This window comes from Amblyraja radiata, chromosome 9 (assembly GCF_010909765.2).
Source record: "Amblyraja radiata isolate CabotCenter1 chromosome 9, sAmbRad1.1.pri, whole genome shotgun sequence".
NCBI lineage: Eukaryota > Metazoa > Chordata > Chondrichthyes > Rajiformes > Rajidae > Amblyraja > Amblyraja radiata.
In genome coordinates, this window is record NC_045964.1 from 45,725,974 (window position 1) to 45,747,384 (window position 21,411).

The window sequence follows — 21,411 nt, forward strand, 5'->3', positions numbered from 1 at the left end:
AGTGATTACCCGAGTTGATATTGACAGCCAAAATAAACGATGCTCACTCAAACCGCGTGGAGCTCGAATGAATGTATATACAGAAAAAAACCTGCGAAAACGCTCCTCCACTCACGTGACCGCGCCAGCCAATAGCGAGGGTTCGGCATTAGGAGGGCCACCACTAGGTGCCGCTACAGGACCCGCCCCCCCCGAACCCAAGGTACGGAACCAAGCGGGAGGCTGGAAATGGCGACTGCAATGCGTGGGAACAACGGACGGGGCGGGCAGAACAGAGCCAGGGGCCAGTAACGGTGCAGGAGGAACAGAAACAACAGGTGAGAGGGGAACAGGCTCAACAGGTGCGACCGGACTGACCAGTGGACGCCCCTAGGCCGAGGCTGCTCCACAACCACCGGGCTGTCGACATCCAGGTGGGCCGGCTTAAGTCGAGCGACGGAGACAATCTCCTCTCTGCTCCCGACGTCCAACAAGAAAGTCGCGACGCAACACCCGGAACGGACCCTTGTAGATTCGCTGCAGTGGGGACCGATGCGAATCCCTGCGGATAAACACAAATAGGCAGTTTTTAAGGTCCGGCGGCACGTGCACTGGGGCAGTCCCATGTCGCGGGGTAGGAACAGGGGCCAGTCCACCCACTCTCACCCGGAGGCTCGCCAAAACCTCCGTGGTAGACTCAGGCTGCCCTCGAACCACACGGAGGAAATCCCTGAGCACCCACAAAGTCGAGCTATATACCAATTCGGCGGACGATGTTTCCAAGTACGCTTTAGGTAGCGATGTTACAATACCTACCTTCAGCGGCGCTGCAGTTCTGCCACTGGCCTTGTGCCCGACTTTGGTGCCTTTGAGGGGGGGGGGGGGGGGATTAAAATGCCGTTTTGTACTGCCATCGGAGGCGGACTTCCTCGGGCTGCTAGCTACTGAAGAATAATAGATCCGCCTCCTGTTCGCGCTATATTTAAAGATAAATCGCTGGACAATTTAATATTTGGATTAAAATAAAAAGCGACTTCAAACGCCCTCAACGCCTACAACATGACGGATCGCAAGAACGGGACGAAACAAAGTGTAAGTTGTTTATTTTACATATAATCTTGCTTCTTGGGATGGCTTTAATCTAATTTTACGTTGCGAAAATGTGATTTGGGCCCCATACGAACCGGCAGTGTTTTTCCTGCCGATTATGGGATTCAAATTCACCGCAACCGCAGCATTACAATCGATCGCGCTCCAGAAGCCAGATGATTAAAATGCGCTTTTTTTTGTCATAAGCCGTCTAAATTGTCTATAGTTTGTGTTATTCCCTCTTCATGATCATTATTTTTAAACTAAATATTCACAACAGTTTGAGTCACATGTATTGTGCAAAAAACAATAATTTTGATTTCAATATATTTTGAGAGGATGTTTCTGGATTAATTTATGGGAATTAAACATTAAATTCCTTCCATCTGGCATATAAATTCATGACAGTGAGATTTAAAAATCATGTTATATTGTAAATTCTTGTGTGAATGGGATTAGTTTGTGATTTGGATACTTAGGCTATTTTTAAAAAGTATCCTTTTCTTAAGAAATTGAATCTACAGGACATTCTTAATGGGAAAGTAGTGGGCAGAAAGGCATGTCATGTGTGGTTTGAAGAGCAAAAAACTTGTAATTTACAATGCCAAAATTGAAAAGTTGAGGAAAAATAAGGTGTACAGAGTTGCTTATTGGTTACAATCTGAGGAGTATGATTATGCTATTGATTATGATATGCCAATGTACCAGCTAGCAACTGATCTTCTCCATAAAGACTTGGTCTATTGCTAGAAATTGTAATTTATTTACCTATCTGTTATGGACTTACAGCATATTATACAATAATATTAAAGTTCTGATCTTGAGAATATCACATTTTTGAATTTTCAAGGCAGTCTGGGTGTTTATTACTATTTCCGTCACAACGGTCAATTTTGTAATTAGCCACAATTAGGTAATCAACAAATTATATGCTTTAATTTCAGGTCATCCAAGTAAGATGTTTTATATTTGTTTCAGAGTGCTTCAATCTATAATAACTGAAAGTTTCATTCAGTTCTCTTAATTTTTAAGAAAGTTATGGGCTTTTGACTGTCCTCGATCACAGCTTTTGTGTTAAGTCGGAAACGGGGGGTGAGTAACTTTGGGAACTCCGCGAGCAGGGAGGCATACGAGCCATGACCTCAGCCACCGTTACGGGCTGGGGGGTTCCGCGGGTCGTGGGGCTGGGGCCCGCCGGTGGAACGAGGCGCCCGCCCCGTAGTCCACCATGAGCGAAAAGGACCGAAGGAAGTTGGTGCCCAGGAGCGACTGCGCCACGTCCGCAACGGTAATGATCCAGTCGTATGGGCGGGAGTTGAGGGATAGGGTCCGCGTGCAATAGGTGCGGATAGCACTCCGGTTGACGGCAGTCAGGACGGGACCTCGCTTACCAGCACAGGTGTCCAACCCAGTCGGGGGAAGGATGTTGACGATGGCCCCAAGTCAGGGATGGCAGTCTTGCACGTAGAGGCAGTTATTTTGGCTGATTGCGATAACCCCTACTGACGATTGGGCGAGGCGTTTCATGCAAACGTGCAGGGGGGGGGGGGGGCGGTGGCGACGGCGTTGGTGGTAGTAACACCACTGGCGCTTACCCCGGTTGCAGCAGAGGGCTGGGCATTTCTGCAGGGCTGCTGCGGACACTCGGTTGATGGACCCACCATCCTGCTGTTTCGCAAGCCACAATTCGTCGGTCCGCTCGACGAGCTGCATAGGGTCTGTAAAGTCCGACCCGGCGAGCAGCAGGCGGATGTCGTCGGGTATTTGCTCTAGAAACGCAGGCAGGGTCGATGGTCATCCATCAACGCGAGCATCTCGCTCATCAAGGCAGATGGTTTCCGATCGGGCGGCGCGATATCGGGCGGTGCGATATCGGCGGCTGAGCCCAAAGTTACGGAGGAGTAAGGACCTGAGGCCCTTGTACTTGCCGATGGCCGGCGGGTCTTGTAGGTAAGGCAGCAACTGCGTGGCCGTTTCTTGGCAGAGCGCCCCGACAACGTAGAAATATCGGGTGGCGTCGGCAACGATATTTCGAAGGTGGAACTGGGCTTCAATGTAGGCAAACCACACTTGAAGCTGCTCTGCCCAGAAAACGGGCAGTTTCAGGCCCATGGCGTTTTGCTGGGCGTCGGGGATGGCGGTGGCATGCATGTTGAGTGACCGAGTACCGATCGGACTCACGGGGTCACCAGTTTGGCGAGTCGTGACAGTCGGGTGCAACAAAGTTCTTTATGTTTTAAACAAAAATAAAGTGATTACCCGAGTCGATATTGACAGCCAAAATAAACGATGCTCACTCAAACCACGTGGAGCTCAAATGAATGGTTTTACGGAAAAAAACCACGAAAATGCTCCCCCGCTCACGTGACCGCGCCAGCCACTATGTGCCGCTACAATATAAATGAACAATTGGTAATTCAGTTGAAGGTCGAGGCTATTTGTTGGCCAGTTTTATAAACAAGAAATAGCTTAAACATGTACCAAACTATCTGACCAGATTGACAGTACTGCTCAGGAGTCTGCAAAGTACAGACAACATTTACTAGAATGATGAGCTTAGATGTGTTGGTGATTTAAAAAGCAGATTTTCAATCATCTAATGGGATATCTCACCAATTAAGGTATTTCCATTAGAGCAGCATCAAACTGGCAGCATTAAGTATAATATTGCCACAAAAATGTCCACGATGGAATTGAGAATAAACTATACTTCACGCTGTCTTAGTAAAGAAACCAAAATAGTCACCGGTCGTTCCTTCTCCCCGCTCCCATCAGACAGAAGTTTGAATGCGTGCACCACCACAGACTCGGGAACAGCATCTTCCCCTCTGTTATCAGGCTTCTGAATGGTCCTTCCATAACTATGGTACTGTCCAATTCACCACTATCCCATTTCAGACATTGGACTTTGTTTCCAGAACTTTTGTGCCACAGTCCCGAGAACTTTATTCTGTACAGGTATTATATTTTGTATCTTCCCCTTTGTTCCACCTGTTGTGCTTGAGTTTGATTAGATGATATATATGTATAGTATTATTTGATTTGATTGGATAGCCAGCAAAGAGAACTTTTCGCTGTACCTCAGTGCATGTGACTGTAATAATAATGCTAAATCGAAATCTTTAGAAAAGAGTGGTTAGAATTTTCAATTCGCTGCCACAAGTAATAGAGGTGACTTTACATGGATGTATTTTGAGGGAACTAGACCAAATGAGGGAGAATTTAAAGATAATGCTTGTGTTGAAGAATGGTGAAGTTATGCTCCTATGCAGCATAAGCCCCTGAGTTAACCTGTAACTGAATTGTAAACAAGTTTCGTAACATGTGGCTAATCTTGTAGAATTCGGCGACAGGGACAAGTTGTATATTGACCTTGTTTTGATTTTTCTGACCATCCAGTTACATAACTGGCATTGGCCAGAAATACTGGCAGGCATTTGACTGCATCATGCATTTGCCTTGTAATGTTGCACCCAACAATATTCTCAGGTAGACCTCTTTCCTCAAACTACTTGTCCTCGCAACTTGCAGTGTTGCAGTAAGATGATGTGCATGTGAAGAAAAATGGCAACCACAACCATTGCACCAGGGTAGCACAGCTGGGAGAGCTGCTGCCTCACAGCACCAGAGACCCGGGTTTGATCCTGACCTGTGGTGGTGTCTATGTGGAGTTTGCACATTCTCCCTGAGACCACTTGGGTTTTTCCCAGGTACTCCGGTTTCCTACATCCTAAAGACGTGCAAATTTGTGGGTTATTTGGCCTCTGTAAATTGTCCCGAGTGTGCAGAGAATGGATGAGAAAGTGGGATAACATAGAACTGGTGTGAATGGGTGATCGATGGTCAGATTGGCCTAGATGGACTGGAGGGCCTGTTTCCATGCTGTATCGCCAAACTAAATTAAATCTAGTCCTTTCTTCACAACAGGGTAAATCTTATAAACATCTTTTTGTTTCGTTTTTGCAGATGTGAAAAAAGACTGGTCGGATCATGCTTTATGGTGGGAAAAGAGAAAGACTTGGCTCCTCAAGACCCACTGGACATTGGATAAGTATGGCGTGCAAGCAGACGCTAAGCTGATGTACACGCCCCAGCACAAGGTACTTCGCCTGCAGCTGCCTAACATGAAGACTGTCAAAGTCAAGGTCAACTTCTCCGACAGAGTCTTCAAAGCTGTCTCTGACATCTCCAAGACCTTCAGTAAGTACCAGAGTTACCGTGGCCCTTTCCTTGTTGTAATATTTGGAATATATATCATTTAACTCTGGAGGTACAGTTGATATCAATGTTTGTATTAAAACCTCATCTGCTGCATTTGAACCTCCCAATGTGGCCTCTTTTACATCGGCAAAATCTAGTCTAGACTCGGTGACCATTTCACCGAACACTTGATTTCAGTCTGCCAAAGCATGCTGCATCTCCTGGTTGCTAACCATTTTAACTCCCTTTCCCATTCCCATTCGGACCTTTCAGTCCTGAGCCTCCTCTCTTGCCATAACGAGGCCATGCACAAACTGGAGGAACAGCGTCTCATATTCGACTTGGGCAGTTAACAACCCAACAGTATGGACATTGACTTCTTCAATTTCAAGTAATACCCCCCTATTGCCCCTCTCTCTCCTTTGCAGCCTCTGGGATGGGGCAAGAAAGCTGGAAGAGACACTTTTGTCCGGCCCTTCATCTCTTCCAGCTTTCTTCAGTTTACAAAATAGTTTGACATCTATAAATAATGAAATTCTTTTATGGTTGAATGCATCAACTCCTATAAATAGCAACATCAGAGCACAAATAAGTTACCCATTGACCTGTAAACATTTATTAATCATTCAACAGATTAGATTTCTATTTCCCTCTGCTCAATAGAACATGACAATAACAGTGGATAGGATAGGGAGTTTCCCAATTATCATCCACAGAATAAAGGAAGCATTGAATGACTGGATTTTGTGATGGTGTTGTCTGTTCATCAAATAAGGTAAGCTGTAATGACCTGAAATCAAGATTGAAGGCAGTGGAAAGGACACCTTCGCGAGTAGAAATGGTGAAAGACTGATTAATGTTGATCTGAATTAAAATAATCTGAAAATTCAGTGCTTGCATTTATACCCTGCTCTTGGGGGTTAATAGAGCTGCGGCCTCACAGTGCCAGTAACCCAAGTTCAATGCTGACCTGCAGTTTTCTGTGTAGAGTTTGCACAACAATTTGGTTACAGTTCATTTGTATGTGAATTAGCATTAGAGTACAGAATAGTACAACAGAGGAGCCGGCTCATATCCCTCTCAACTCCTCCTATCGGTTTAAAAGCATCACACACACTAACCACCCCCACACTCACTAACCCCCCCTCCCCCCCCCACACACAAACCCTGACCCCCCCCCCCCTTGATATTATATTAATATTACTCATTCACGCCTTATACCCCATCCCCGCCCTATTCACTTACACATAACCCCCAACTGCGCAAGTGCGGCAAGAGAGGAAGTGGGGGGTAGAGATTGAGGGGTGGGGGGGAGGCGCACGGCGTCACAGGGGAGGTCTGTTTCCTGAATGCAATACTCCACCACTCACCCATTGGTCCCAATATTCACCACTCCCTAGGGAGGGAGGGGGGAAAAGCAGAGATGGAGGGGGGCAGAAAGGGAGGGCACACAGAGGGAGGGGGTAGGGGCAGCACCTACCCAGGTCGTAGAGCAGCAGCCTCCCCTCCAGGCGCCGGGCCTGAGCGAGGCTGCGGGTGGGCATGTACCCAAGTGAGGCCCCCCTCTCCTCCCTCTCTGGCCCCCCCCCCTCAACTCCCCCCCTCTCATCTCCCCTCTCCCCCTCCACCCTCCCCTCCCTCCACACCACTCTCTCCCCCCTCCCCCTCTCCCACCTGCCCCCTCCCCCTCTTTCTTTCTCTGCCCCGGGGTGGGGGTAGGGAGGGAGGGGGAGGGGGTAGAGGCAGCACCTACTCATGTTGTAGAGCAGCAGACTCCCCACCAGGCGCCGGGCCCGAGCTACGCTGCGACCGGCGTGGACCCGAGTGATCTGAGGTCGGTCAAAAGCAGCGGAGGGCCGGCCGATGGTGGCTTCCGCAACGGGAAGCCCACCCACCCGTGTGACAGACGAACGGGCGGGGGAGAGGAGGTTGTCCCCCGTGACGGCCAGGTGTGATCGGGATCACCAGCGAGGAAAAGGCCTCACGATTCCCCGAGTCGGAGGAATCGCGGGTCTCCGTAAACAGCCTCTCCCAGAGGGCGTAATGGCCGCCACGGTCACCTTCCCATCGCGCTGTCCCGCACACGCACCCTCACCAGCGCCCGCGCAGCGATAACGGCCGCCGCCGCCGCAATGTTCTAGAACTGCAAGGAGCCCAGCGGAGCGCACAGCACGACCTGAGCAGCAGTTTAAAAACGTTAAGTGACAAATTTAAAGAAGTGAAAGTTAAGAAGCCAAGAAGTACAGAAGACAGAACAGGGATGATGTCACTTGCAGCGCGAGCAGAGGCAGGCAGGCAGATCCATTGTGATGCCATTTGCAAGACCATCTAGTTTATTTACCAACATTTTGAACATTTTCATAAATAACTCGGGAAATAATACATCAAATTTTAAGATAAGGTGATTTTTGACATCATGGCGTAAATCTCTAACGGAATATGTAAAAGTTTCACCGTTAGCGCGTCGTGTTTTCGAGGAGATGTGAATTCACAGACGATAATCACACACACACACACACACACACACACACACACACACACACACACACACACACACACACACACACACACACACACACACACACACACACACACACACACACACACACACACACACACACACACACACACACACACACACACACACACACACAAATACTTCCACATCCAAGATCAGACTTTTAATAGTCACTAGACCAAGTGCAGACCCGTTGGGTCTGTTCCCCCAACGTGTGGTTGCGAGGGGGGGGGGGGGGGGGGAGACTAGTGGGTGACGGCATGCAGCGTCACACACACTAACTACCCCTCTCCCCCGCACACACGCTAATTACCCCCCTTGATATTATATTGATATTATTAATTTGCTCCTTTTACCCCATAACCGCCCTAACCACTGACGCATAGCCCTCTACTCGCAGGCGCGTCTAGAGAGGGAGCGGGGGTAGAGAATGAGGGCAGAGAGAATGGGGAGAGACAGAGAGAAAGGGGCAGAGACAGAAGGGCACGAGACAGAGGGAGAGGGGGGTGGAGCGGAGGGAGGGGCGAGAGAGAGGGGAGGGGGTCTGAGAGGGGGGGAAGGGGGGAGAGGGAGCGGAAGGGGGTGAAGGGAGCGGGAGGGTAGGGAGGGGATGGGGTGGAGGGAAGAGGATAGGGGAGGGGGGAAGGGGGTTTAGGGGAGGGAGGGTGGGTGGGGGAGGGCAGGGAGTGGGGGAAAGGAAGGGGGGAGAGAGAGCAAAATGCAACCGCGCGTTCAGAATGTTCTGGAAATGAAGCGTGCGTGTCTCATGCACAAAAGCTGTCGGCAGCTCTATGGAATTCAGGGGAGCAGCCTGCCGCGTCACACACACTAACCACCCCACCCCCCCCTCTAACCATCCTCCCCTCTCCTTAGTGATGTTAAGTGACAAATAATTAAATTCAATTCAATGAAAACCAATGGAATCTACAACCTGGCAGGCTGGGGGGGCAGGGCCACCAGGCAGGCTGGGGGGGCAGGGCCACCAGGCAGGCTGGGGGGGCAGGGCTGGGTTGAGCCAGGTGCAAAGGCATTGTGAGGTCATCGGGCGGGGCCACCAGGCATGCTGGGGGGGGGGGGGGGGGGGGGCCGAGCCGGGCGGGGCCCCCCAGTTGGGCCAGGTGCAAAGACATTGTGAAAGGGAGGGAGGGGGAAAGAGATCTCCCACCCCTGTCCCATTGTGATTAGACATCTGTGAGATGGCGCTGTGACTCATGCAGAAGTTTGATTTTAGTGGGACCACGTGCGGTTCCGATCTCCCACCCCTGTCCCATTGTGATGTCATATCATATGTAAATGAGATCCATTGTGATTGGACATCTGTGAGGTGGTGACTCATGCAGCTTTGATTTTAATTTTTTTTGATGTTTTGTGAACAATTTTATTCAAAATCTGGGGAAATAATTGACCAAATCTAGAGAGGAGTGCATTTATGAAATCATGTTAAATCCCTACCGAAATATGTAAAAATCTCAGTGTTTTTGCGTCTGGGTTTCGAGGAAATACGTTTCAAAGGCAAAATGACATACACACATACACAGAGTTTTAATAGATACTAGACCAAGTGCAGACCCGTTGGGTCTGTTTCCCCAACGGCGTTTGCGGGTTGGGGGGGGTGGGGGCTGAGGCATCACACTCACATTAACCACCCCCCAAACACACAGGTGGGGGGAGGGGGGGTGAGAAAAGGGGAGGGAGAGGAGGAGGAGGAAACGGGACAGATTTGGGAGGGAAAGGAGAGCGGAGTAGGGGGAGAGGGAGGGTGGGATGGGGAGGGAGGGGGAGAGGGGTGGGGGGAAAGGTGAAAGTGGGGAGGGAGAGTGGAGGAGGAAGGGGGGAGAGGAGTGGGGAGAGATGGGTAGGGGGAGTGGTGGAAGAGGGACAGGGGTAGGGGGCGGGGGGAGAGGGAAGGGGGCGGGGTAGAGAGTGAAGGGGGGTGGGGGAGAGAGGGATGGATGGGAGAGTGAGAGGGGTGCGGAGAGGGAAACATAGAAACATAAGATTCTATAAGATCCCCCCTCAATCTTCTAAATTCTAGCGAGTACAAACCGAGTCTATCCAGTCTTTCTTCATATGAAAGTCCTGACATCCTAGGAATCAGTCTGGTTAACCTTCTCTGTACTCCCTCTATGGCATGAATGTCTTTGGGCATTGGGCATTGTGACATCACACGATGGAACGTTCACCAGGAGCTGGGGCTGGTGCAAAGGCATATGTAAATGGATCCATTCCGATTGGACATCTGCGAGCATTGGGCATTGTGACATCACACGATGGAACGAATCGAAAGGCAGCCGGGCGGACGGCAGGCGGCAGCCACAGACTTTTAAATATAGACTAGACCAAGTGCAGACCCGTTGGGTCTGATTCCCCAACGGCGTTTGGGGGGGGGGGGGGGCTGCGGCATCACACTCACATTAACCACCCCCCAAACATAGAAACATAAGTTTCTATAAGATCCCCCCTCAATCTTCTAAAATCTAGCGAGTACAAGCCGAGTCTATCCAGTCTTTATTCATATGAAAGTCCTGACATCCCAGGAATCAGTCTGGTGAACCTTCTCTGTACTCCCTCTATGGCAAGAATGTCTTTGAGCATTGGACATTGTGACAGCACACGATGGAACGTTCACCAGGTGCTGGTGCTCCTGCAAAGGCATATGTAAATGAATCCATTCCGATTGGACATATGTGAACATTGGGCATTGTGACATCACACGATGGAACGTTCACCTGGGGCTGGGGCTGGGACTGCTTCTATGGGTGAGGGGGGGGGGGAGAAGGATTTGATTAAAAATGTGTACATAAACACGACGAAATGTAATCAGGAGTGGATACTTAGAAAGAAAAGTGAAATCTCTACCGAAATGGAAAAGATCTCGGCGATTCTGCGTCTGGTTTCGGCGTAGCAAGGAATCAAAGGAAGAAAGGCAGCCGGCAGCCGGCCGGACGGACGCTGGAAGGCACACAGTTTTATATAATAACTAGACCAAGTGCAGACCCGTTGGGTCTGTTTCCCCAACGGCGTTTGCGGGGGGGGCTGAGGCATCACACTCACATTAACCACCCCCCAAACACACAGGTGGGGGGAGGGGAGAGGAGGAGGAAATGGGACAGATTTGGGAGGGAAAGGAGAGTGGGGTAGGGGGTGAGAGAGGGGGATGGGGAGAGAGATGTGGGGGATGGGGGGATGGGGATGGAGGGGAGGAGGGATGGAGTGGGAGAGGGGAAAGAGTTGGGAGTGAGAGTGGAGGGGGAAGGGGAGAGAAGTGGAAGAGTGGTGAAGGAGGGGTAGGGGGAGTGTTGGAAGAGGGACAGAGGGGTAGGGGGAAGGGGTGGGGGGAGAGGGAAGGCGGTGGGGTAGAGAGGGATGGGTGGGAGAGGGAGAGGGAGACATAGAAACATAAGATTTTATAAGATCCCCCCTCAATCTTCTAAATTCTAGCGAGTACAAACCGAGTCTATCCAGTCTTTCTTCATATGAAAGTTCTGACATCCCAGGAATCAGTCTGGTTAACCTTCTCTGTACTCCCTCTATGGCAAGAATGTCTTTGGGCATTGGGCATTGTGACATCACACGATGGAACGTTCACCAGGGGCTGGGGCTGGGGCTGGTGCAAAGGCATATGTAAATGGATCCATTCCAATTGGACATCTGCGAGCATTGGGCATTGTGACATCACATGATGGAACGAATCAAAAGGCAGAAAGGCAGCCGGACGGACGGACGGCGGCAGCCACAGACTTTTAATATATAACTAGACCAAGTGCAGACCCGTTGGGTCTGTTTCCCCAACGGCGTTTGCGGGGGGGGGGGGGGGGGCTGCGGCGTTACACTCACATTAACCACCCCCAAACACACAGGTGGGGGGAGGGGGGGGTGAGAAGAGGGGAGGGAGGAGGAGGAGGAAACGGGACAGATTTGGGAGGGAAAGGGGAGCGGGGTAGGGGGTGAGAGATGGGGAGAGAAATGTGGGGGAGGGGGGATGGGGAGGGGGAGAGGGGTGGGGGGAGAGGGGAAAGAGTGGGGAGGAAACGCGTGGAGGGGAAGGGGAGAGAGAAGTGGACGAGTGTTGGTAGGGAAGAGGAGGGGGTAGGGGGAGTGATGAAGAGGGATAGGGGGAAGGGGGCGGGGAGGAGAGGGAAGGGGGTGGGGGGAAGAGCGGGATGGAGAGGGCGAGGGCGTGAGGAGAGGGGGAGGAGAGAAGGGGGAGAGACGTGGTAGAGTGGGAGGGAGGAGGATAGAGGTGTAGCGGGGAGTTGGTGAAGGCGGAGAGTGGTGAAGAAGGACAGAGGAGGGGTAAGAGGGACAGAGGGGTAGGGGGAAGGGGGCGGGGGGGTGGGGGAGAGAGGGATGGGTGGGAGAGGGAGAGGGGTGAAGAGAGGGAAACATAGAAACATAGAAATTAAGTGCAGGAGTAGGCCATTCGGCCCTTCGAGGCTGCACAACCATTCAATATGATCATGGCTGATCATCCAACTCAGTATCCTGTACCTGCCTTCTCTCCATACCCCCTGATCCCTTTAGCCACAAGGGCCACATCTAACTCCCTCTTAAATATAGCCAATGAACTGGCCTCAACTACCTTCTGTGCCAGTGAATTCCAGAGATTAACCACTCTCTGTGTGAAAAATGTTTTTCTCATCTCGGTCATAAAAGATTTCCCCCTTATCCTTAAACTGTGACCCCTTGTTCTGGACTTCCCCAACATCTGGAACAATCTTCCTGCATCTAGCCTGTCCAACCCCTTAAGAATTTTGTAAGTTTCTATAAGATACCCCGTCAATCTTCTAAAATCTAGCGAGTACAAGCCGAGTCTATCCAGTCTTTATTCATATGAAAGTACTGACATCCCAGGAATCAGTCTGGTGAACCTTCTCTGTACTCCCGCTATGGCAAGAATGTCTTTGAGCATTGGGCATTGTGACATCACACGATGGAACGTTCACCAGGGGCTGGGGCTGGGGCTGCGGCTGCTTCTATGGGTGAGAAGCCAGTTTATTTTTGATATTGGGGGGGGGGGGGGGGGGGGGGAGAAGGATTTGATTTAAAATGTGTACTTAAACACGACGAAATGTAATGAGGAGCGGATACTTAGAAAGAAAAGTGAAATCTCTACCGAAATGGAAAAGATCTCGGCGATTCTGCGTCTGGTTTCGGTGTAGCAAGGAATCAAAGGAAGAAAGGCAGCCGGCAGACCAAGGGGGACCCGTCCCCTCAACGCGAGGGTGGAGGGGGCCTGCGGCGTCCCTCCATATCCCTCCATTTCCTGCTTATTCATGTCTCCATGTAAATGCTGCTTAAATGCCACGACCATCCCTAGTATGTACTCACTTGGAGCTCTTGTCGGTTTCTAATGTCATTTATTGCTTTTCTTTTCTAACAGATATTAGGCATCCTGAAGAACTCTCGCTCCTGAGAAAACCTAAAGATCCGACCAAAAAGAAAAAACGAAAGACAGATGAAAAAGACCAAGATGAAGACGAGGCATTGGAGTTGGAGGGACCATTAATCACTCCCGGGTCAGGTCAGTGGTAATGCCTTTCTTTTATTAAAAATGTTAACACACATGGGTTGGGTGTTGGCAGGTGGGAAGTTGAATTATTTGCCTCTGGTTGAGGTCAAATCCTAGGTTGAGATCTTCTGATGTTCAGGATATGTTCTGGGCTTCACTTGCCTTTGATTATTCCATCAAAGCCTTGAATCAGAGTTTCTTTATGTACCTGATCATGGAGATACAGCTCAGTATTTGCATTATGTGGATTTAGTACCAATAATATTTCGCTTTTGCAATTCAGTATATATTCTGAACAGTCCTCTCATAAGCCAAGGTACTGTTCTGTAACTGTAACGCTATTATGCTCTAACACCACATTCTGCATTCTGGTATTTTTCTCTTGGCTCTGTCTGTTGTGTGTTGTTTAATTGTTTTTGTGTATACTATATCTGATTTGTTTGGGTAGTGTGCAAAATGTAATATTTTAACTGCATCTCAGCACACATGTCAATGGGAAATCAATACCAATGTTCACGTTAGCGAGCAACCAAGCATCCTTGTGCTTAAGGACAGGGGAAGAAAGGAATGACTGAGAATTCTGAGACTTATGGTTAGCTTTTAAGGTTGGTTAACTGGTTTTTCATGCAGTCCCAGTTACGTTTTAATATATAGCGATCCAATTATTTTAAAACAAGTTTGTTTAAAAGAAAGGAAATTAAGTTCTAAAGAACAGTGGATTTTCTACGGAGAGGTCTGAAGAAGGGTTTCGGCCCGAAACGTCGCCTATTTCCTTCGCTCCATAGATGCTGCTGCACCCGCTGAGTTCCTCCAGCAATTTTGTGTACAGTGGATTTTCTAGTCATTCTTTGCAGCCTGAATCCTTGCTGCGGCACGGGGATGTGGAAATATTAGACGCTGCCATTCTGTCTTTCCATTAACGCATTAAATTTAGAGTTTACCTGAGTCCAGACATTTTTGTTGAGCAGACTGAATGATCACCTGTTACCACAGCATGCTACCATGCAACATCAAATTGTTATGGAAAGTTGGAAGTTAATCAAAACTCCATCTAGTATCAGGTATCTGACTGGAAGGTACAGTGGCTATTTTTCTCTACTCTTGGCCCCCAAGTTAGTTTCTATGTTAGAAATACAGTAAACCCTTGATTTCTTGGACCTCTTTGTAACTGATTTCGGTTTATAGTGGACAAAATCTGTTGTAGACAGAGTTTGTTTTTTCATGGAAAACCAGCAGGTGGATGGGGCAAATGGCGTTTTTGAATAATTTTAGCTCAGTTTAGTTTAGCGATACAGCGTGGAAACCCAGAGCAGAGTTGCCAAGTAGTATGGGTTTTCCGTATTTTGTACGGAAATGAGATTAGAATACGAATGTACAATTTTGTGTTGTTAAATACGGATTTTAAATACAGAGCTCAGTTCAGTCTGAAGAAGGGTCTCGACCAGAAAAGTCACCCATTCCTTCTGTCCAGCGTTGCTGCCTGTCCCGCTCCAGGTTTAAACATAGCGCTGTCAGTTTAACACGTGGGAATTTAAACGAAGAGCTGTCGGCTACAGCGCTATGGGTTCTAAAAATAGCGCTATGGGCTTTAAACATAGCGCTATGGCCACAGCGCTATGGATCACAGACTGTTCAGGAAAATTCTCGTATAACAATGAGTCTGGAATTCTCTTTCTCAGTGGTAGTTGAGCCTTTGATTATTTTTCAGGCAGTGGTAGAATTCTGGATAAGCCTAGTGGTGAATGGTTACCAGTGGGATTGCAGTTACATTGAGATTGGCCTTGATTTTACAGAACGGTGGGTGGGCTCAAGGGGGAGAGAGGGAGGGGTGGAGAGATGGAGAGGGGAGGGAGAGAGGGAGGGGGAGGAAGGGAATAAGAGAGGGAGAGAGAATAAAGGAGGAAGGTGGGAGGGAAAGAGGAGGGAGAGGGAGGGAGGGCGAGAGGAAGGAGAGAGAGAGGGAGCGAGGGAGGAAGAGGGAGGCTTCCTAAAGGGCTTCTACATCATCATCTGGTGCTAAAAGCAAGCAACCGTTCAAACAGCAGTATACAAAGAGGCAATGAATGCACTGTCAAGTAAGGTGCATAGAAGACATGTCAATTGGTAGCAAAGTTATGCATTCTTGTACTACTTATATGGGTATGGCTACCGATTTCCTCAGCAAAACACTGATTTTCAGGTACTAGAATACTGAAATGCTCTGTCAAAACTTGGCAGAGTCCGCACCGACCAGCGATCACCCATATACTAGTTCTATTCTACACCCTAGGAACAATTCACAGCGTGTAGGACAGAAGAACCGCAGTGGTTCTATCTTTCCTCCCACATTGCAAAGGCAAAGAAACTGCGAAAGCATGGGTTTCCCCCAGGCCCCACCCCACCCCACCGCAAAGATCTGTGGAGACCCACACCTACAGTGCCAGAGACCCGGGTGGTGTGGGTCTTTGATAATACTGACACACCTCCAGATTCAGCGACAGTTTCTTCCCAGCTGTTATCAGGCAATTGAATCTTCCTATTATCAACTAGAGAGCATTCTCGACCTACAATCTATTTCATTCGACACCCTTGAACTATTTTTAAACGGGCTTTACTGGACTTTATCTTGCACTAAACATTATTGCCTTTATCCTGTATCTGTCTGTACACTGTGGACAGCTCGATTGTAATCATGTATAGTCTTTCAGCGGACTGGATGGCATACAACAAAAAGGTTTTCGCTGTACCTCGATACACATGACAATAAACTAAACTAAACTTTTTGAGGCAGCTCTTTCTATAAATTTCTTCTGAGGTTGGTAGGGCACTACCCGTGATGGGACCGGCAGTGGCCACCATTTTTGTAGTAATCTTCATTCCAGAGGGATCAAATTGCCGAACCAGGTGGTGATGCAACCAGTCAATATGCTCTTTACAGTATACTTGCAGAGGTTCAAGAGAGTATTCATCAACATACCGAATCACCTATCCTTTTTACTACAGAAATGCTGCCTGACTCGCTGAGAAACTCCGGCACTTTGTGTCGATCTTTATAATTGCACTTTGTTTTCTCTGCACTTGGTATTCTGTGTGGATATACTCCAGAAGTTGTTCATATGTAACTACAAACTGCAGCCGAAGAAGGCCTTTCCATTAGTAGCCTGCAATCTCTGCAACAAATTGAAAGCATATTCTTTGCTCAATCTTTGCTCAATATTCCAGAATCTACAGCTTCTTGTGTCTGTAGTAAGTAAGTAAGTTTTATTTATATAGCACGTTTAAACCAACTTGCGTTGAAACCAAAGTGCTTTACATAAAATAAATAATTAAGAGAAATTATAGAAAAATTAAAAAAGAAAGGCATCGCCCGCTCCGTGATGGCGTCCCAGTGCTGTGCCGCTGCCGAAACTGTAGTCCCGGCCGGTCCCGACAGGAAACGCCGCTCCAGTCCGATGGTAGGCCGCGAGGAAGGGGCGAAGAAACAGCTCGGAGGGAAGCCGCCTCTCCAACCAGGCAGGGACTAGGAAATAAAGTTTCCCCCTTCCCCTCACCCACCCACCACATAAAAGACCTCCAACTAACATTTTGTTTTTTAACAGGGCTAAAAGTAATAATAAATAAGGGTGAAAGGACAGACTGCAGGCAGAGCAGCCATACACAACGGCGCCCCATTCCTGCAGTCCGCCATCTGTAGTAATGGCTGTAATTCAGAACTAGCTAGCAGTTGTCAGCTACAATTCATTTGTGACCTCCAGTGTCAGGTTAAGCAGCAGACTTCCGGAATCACATTCATTTTTAGAAAAATTCAACTCAAATCCTATGTAATGTTGGGCTGACTTGAAAGCTTCCATTTAAACAACTTGCGAACTTCCATTGAGCTCATTCAAGTTTTACAGATGGGTGTGGCAATTTAGGGCTTGAAGCCAAGAAATTGCAGTCAAACGTTCCTTTTATAGTGGAGAATTCCAATTGATGGACTGAAAAGGCATTTTCATGGCTTACTATTTTCATAGTAAGATCATTTCAGCACAAGAGTTTTCCTATTTAGCATGGTTTTGACAAACAGTGATAGTCCAGTGGCGCTACTGCCTTGCAGTATCAGGGACCCGGGTTTAGTTCGACCATGGGCGTTCTCTGTTTGGAGTTTGCACATTCTCTCTATGAGTGTGTGTTTGGTCCAGTTTCCTCCCACTTCCTGAAGACGTGTCGGTTTTGCAGGTTAAATGGGTCCCAGCTTCACACAGGAGTGCTGGTCCCCCATTGTAATATTCCAACTCTCCACCAATTCCAATATTTGTGGCCAGCGGGGGGGGGGGGGGGCGGGAGGCTTTCTGGAGCACTAGTATGGGTGTTGTGGGCTGAAGGGACTGTTTTCCAGAGGGCTAGTATGGATATTGTGGGCCGAATGTATTCTTGGGCTGGCGGCTCAGTCACTCAAACCTGGTGTGCTGGCAGCTCACTCACTCACGGCTGGTGGGCTGGCAGTTGACTCACGGCTATTCCTTGAAATTCCATTTCAAGCAGGGTGCAAGGCCACCAAATTCAAGTGCAGTTTCATACCATTTCAAGCAGGGTGCAAGGCCACCAAATTCAAATGCAGTTTCATACCATTTCAAGCAGGGTGCAAGGCCACCAAAGACAGAGAGTCGTGACCTCTCCCCCATCTTGCAGAGACTGAGCCACACCCATACTTCCGGTTTTTTAAACACTAATAATTTTTAATTTTCATCGATGGGAAAAATCCTCGGCACCTGATGAAAATCAATTTACAGCGCAAACAGGAAGTGGTCAAAATTAGATTTTTAATTATATAGAAGGCAACACCACTTTTCAAAGAGGCAATGGCAACACCACTTTTCAACGAGGGAAAGGCAACACCACTTTTCAATGAGGCGAAGGCACTTTTCAACGAGGCAAAGGCAACACCACTTTTCAACGAGGCAAAGGCAACACCACTTTTCAACGAGGGAAAGGCAACACCACTTTTCAACGAGGCAAAGGCAACACCACATTTGCATTTTCAAACCAACCCACTTTTGCATTTTCAAACCAATCCACTTTTGCATTTTCAAACCGACCAAGTTTTGCATTTTTAAACCAAACCAGTTTTGCATTTTCAAACCAAACCACTTTTGCATTTTCAAACCACATTTTCAAACTAGATTAAGGGCACTCACAGGTCAGTAAAACCAATCACAGTTTAGTAGACATGTGTTCAGTGTTATTCACAGCTCAGACTGAGAGTTGTGACCTCTCGCTCCCCCATCTTGCAGAGACTGAGGCAGTCCACACTTCCAGGTTTTATAGTCCCTCCCCCCTCCCACTGGAAGGGGCTTGGCCTTCATGGTGTGATTGACAGGAGAGAGAATCTCAACATTTTTTAAACATTAATAAGTCTTATTTTTCATCGATGGGAAAAATCCTCTTGTCCTGCACAGCGGAGGGGGACTCTGAGTAAGATGGCCAAAAATTACAGCTGTAAGTGATAGCGTTTTTTCTAAAATCAATATGCACTGCAAACAGGAAGTGGTCAAGATATGAGTTTTAATTATATAGATATGTAGTCATAGAAAATCGACAGCATAAGTGATTGCAATCAAGGCCAGCAGTTGATTTGGTACCTTACAGTGCCAGAGATCCGGGCTTGATCTTGACCTTGACTAGGTGCTGTCTGTGTGGAGTTCCTACGCTCTCCCTTTGACCACGTGAGTTTTCTCCGAGTGCTCCAGTTTTCTTCCACTTATCAAAGACGTGCAAATTTGTAGGTTAATTGACTTCTGTAAATTGTCCCTAGTGTGTAGGATAGGAATGGGTGATCGGTGGTCTGCATGGACTCTGGGCTGAAGAGCCCGTTTCCATGCTGTATCTAAACTAAACTAAGTAAGCATAGGGACTTGCTTCTACAAAATTCCGTGGAGTTGTGAGAATTTTTATTTTGGGCAAACCATTGTGATAATTGTAGCTATAAGGAATTAATTTTATATAGTAGTTTAATGCATTTTACTTGGAACTTAAATGGATTTGGGCTTAGAGCAGGAAATCTGATCAATTTCCAGTCTGCATCTACAGCCAATTGAATATTTGAAAGGGGGCAAAGTTATTTTTTAAATCAGAATTGATTCCAAATAGCTTGCAACTTTCATAGAAACATAGAAAATAGGTGCAGGAGGAGGCCATTCGGCCCTTCGAGCCAGGACCGTCATTCATTGTGATCATGGCTGATCGTCCCCTATCAATAACCCGTGCCTGCCCTCTCCCCATATCCCTTGACTCCACTAGCCCCTAGAGCTCTATCTAACTCTCTCTTATCTCTCTTTCCACGGAATGTCTCTACAGCAGCAACAAATATTTTAGCTTCTGTTCTTTGTTGAGGCAGTTTTGCAAATGCATGACTGCAGCTAAAAATAACTGCCACTTTGCACAGTACATCTGGATAGAGAATGCAGCCACAGATTTAAAAAACTGTCCATCTCTGCACTGGTAAAAATAATGTTAATGCTATAAATGAATCCAACATTTTGAGCAGTAGTTCTGTTTTAACAGTGGGAAATATTTCTCCTTTAATATTTCCTTTCTTATGAGTACTTAGAAATGTTTGATTCCTTAGCTGTCCCTGAGGAAGGCTAGATTTTCAGGGTTACTCGAGCCAAGGCTCAACCACATTTTACTTTCACTTAGCCTAAATTCCAGCGACAAACATTGAACATAATTGCGGCTGTATAAAACTTTCCTTGGGTCGCATTTGGAATATTGCATGCATTTCTGGCCGCCCCATTACAGGAAGGATGTGCAGGCTTTGGAGAGAGTGCAGAAGAGGTTCACCAGGTTGATGCCTGCATTGGAGGATATTGGCCTTAAAGAGAGGTTGCACAAACTTGGTTTGTTTTCTCTACAGCTTTTAAGGCCTCGGCGTGACCTGAGAGAAGTATATAAAATTATAAGAGGCATAGATAGACTGTTGGGAGAAGTGTTGGGAGGTCATGTTACAGTTGTATAAGACTACATTTAGAGTATTATTTTAGGTTTTGGTCACCGTGTAATAGGAAAGATGTCAAGTTGGAAAGGATGCTGAGAAGATTTACGAGGATGTTGCCGGGTCTCGAGGCCCTGAGCTATAGGGAGAGGTTGAGCAGGCTAGGACTTTATTCCTTGGAGCACAGGAGCATGCGCAGTGATCTTATAGAGGTGTACAAAATCATGAGAGGAATAGTTTGGGTAAATATACAGTCTTTTGCCCAGAGTAGGGGTATCAAGAACCAGAGGGCATAGGTTTACGGTGAGGGGGGAAAGATTTAACAAGGAAACTGAGGGGTAACTTTTTTTACACCAAGGGTGGTGGATGTATGGAATGGGTTGCCGGTGGAGGTAGTTGAGGCAGGTACTATAATAATATTTAAGAGACATTTGGACAGGTACATGGATACGATAGGTTTAGAGAGGGTTATGGGCCAAGCACAGGCAGGTGGGACTAGTGTGGATGGGACATGTTGGTTGGCGTGGACAAATTGGACGGAAGGCCTGTTTATACACTATACCACTCTATGTAATGTCAAATTCTGGAGGGCATGGCTTTAAGATGAAAGGTAGAAAGTTTCAAGGAGATTTACATATTCCACACAGAGAGGGCTAGGTGCCTGGAAAACTGCTGGGGAAGTGGTGGAAGTAGGTACGACTTTAGCATTTAAGAGGCCTTTAGACATTCACATGATTAGGCAGGGAATTGAACAATTATAGACCAGGTCCAGTCTGATTTGCAGGTATATTGGCAATATGTGTGGCACGGACATCATGGGCTGAAGAACCTATTCCAGTGTGTGCTGTTTTATGTTCTATAATAATTCCTGCCTATTCAGCGACCTAAGGTGAGGGGGCGGTGATTGGCAGATGGGTGGAGTAATGCCCCTGTCCCACTTAGGAAACCTGAACGGAAACCTCTGGAGACTTTGCGCCCCACCCAAGGTTTCCGGGTGGTTCCCGGAGGTTTTTGTCAGTCTCCCAACCTGCTTCCACTACCTGCAACCACCTGCAACCTCCGGGAACCGCACGGAAACCTTGGGTGGGGCGCAAAGTCTCCAGAGATTTCCGTTCAGGTTTCCTAAGTGGGACAGGGGCATAAGTGACAAGGCTAGAGATG

General features: G+C 47.9%; 1 protein-coding gene across 8 annotated transcripts in view; it reads left to right on the forward strand.

Moving 5' to 3' along the window:
• fermt2 (FERM domain containing kindlin 2) overlaps nt 1–21,411 on the forward strand; it is a 122,015-nt gene that overhangs the window by 41,681 nt on the left and 58,923 nt on the right. For all 8 annotated transcript variants that reach the window (XM_033027268.1, XM_033027272.1, XM_033027273.1 and 5 more), the window contains exons 3-4: nt 5,035–5,268; nt 13,170–13,310. In XM_033027268.1, the coding sequence (XP_032883159.1) occupies nt 5,035–5,268; nt 13,170–13,310 (375 nt within the window). The remainder of the gene's footprint in view (nt 1–5,034; nt 5,269–13,169; nt 13,311–21,411) is intronic.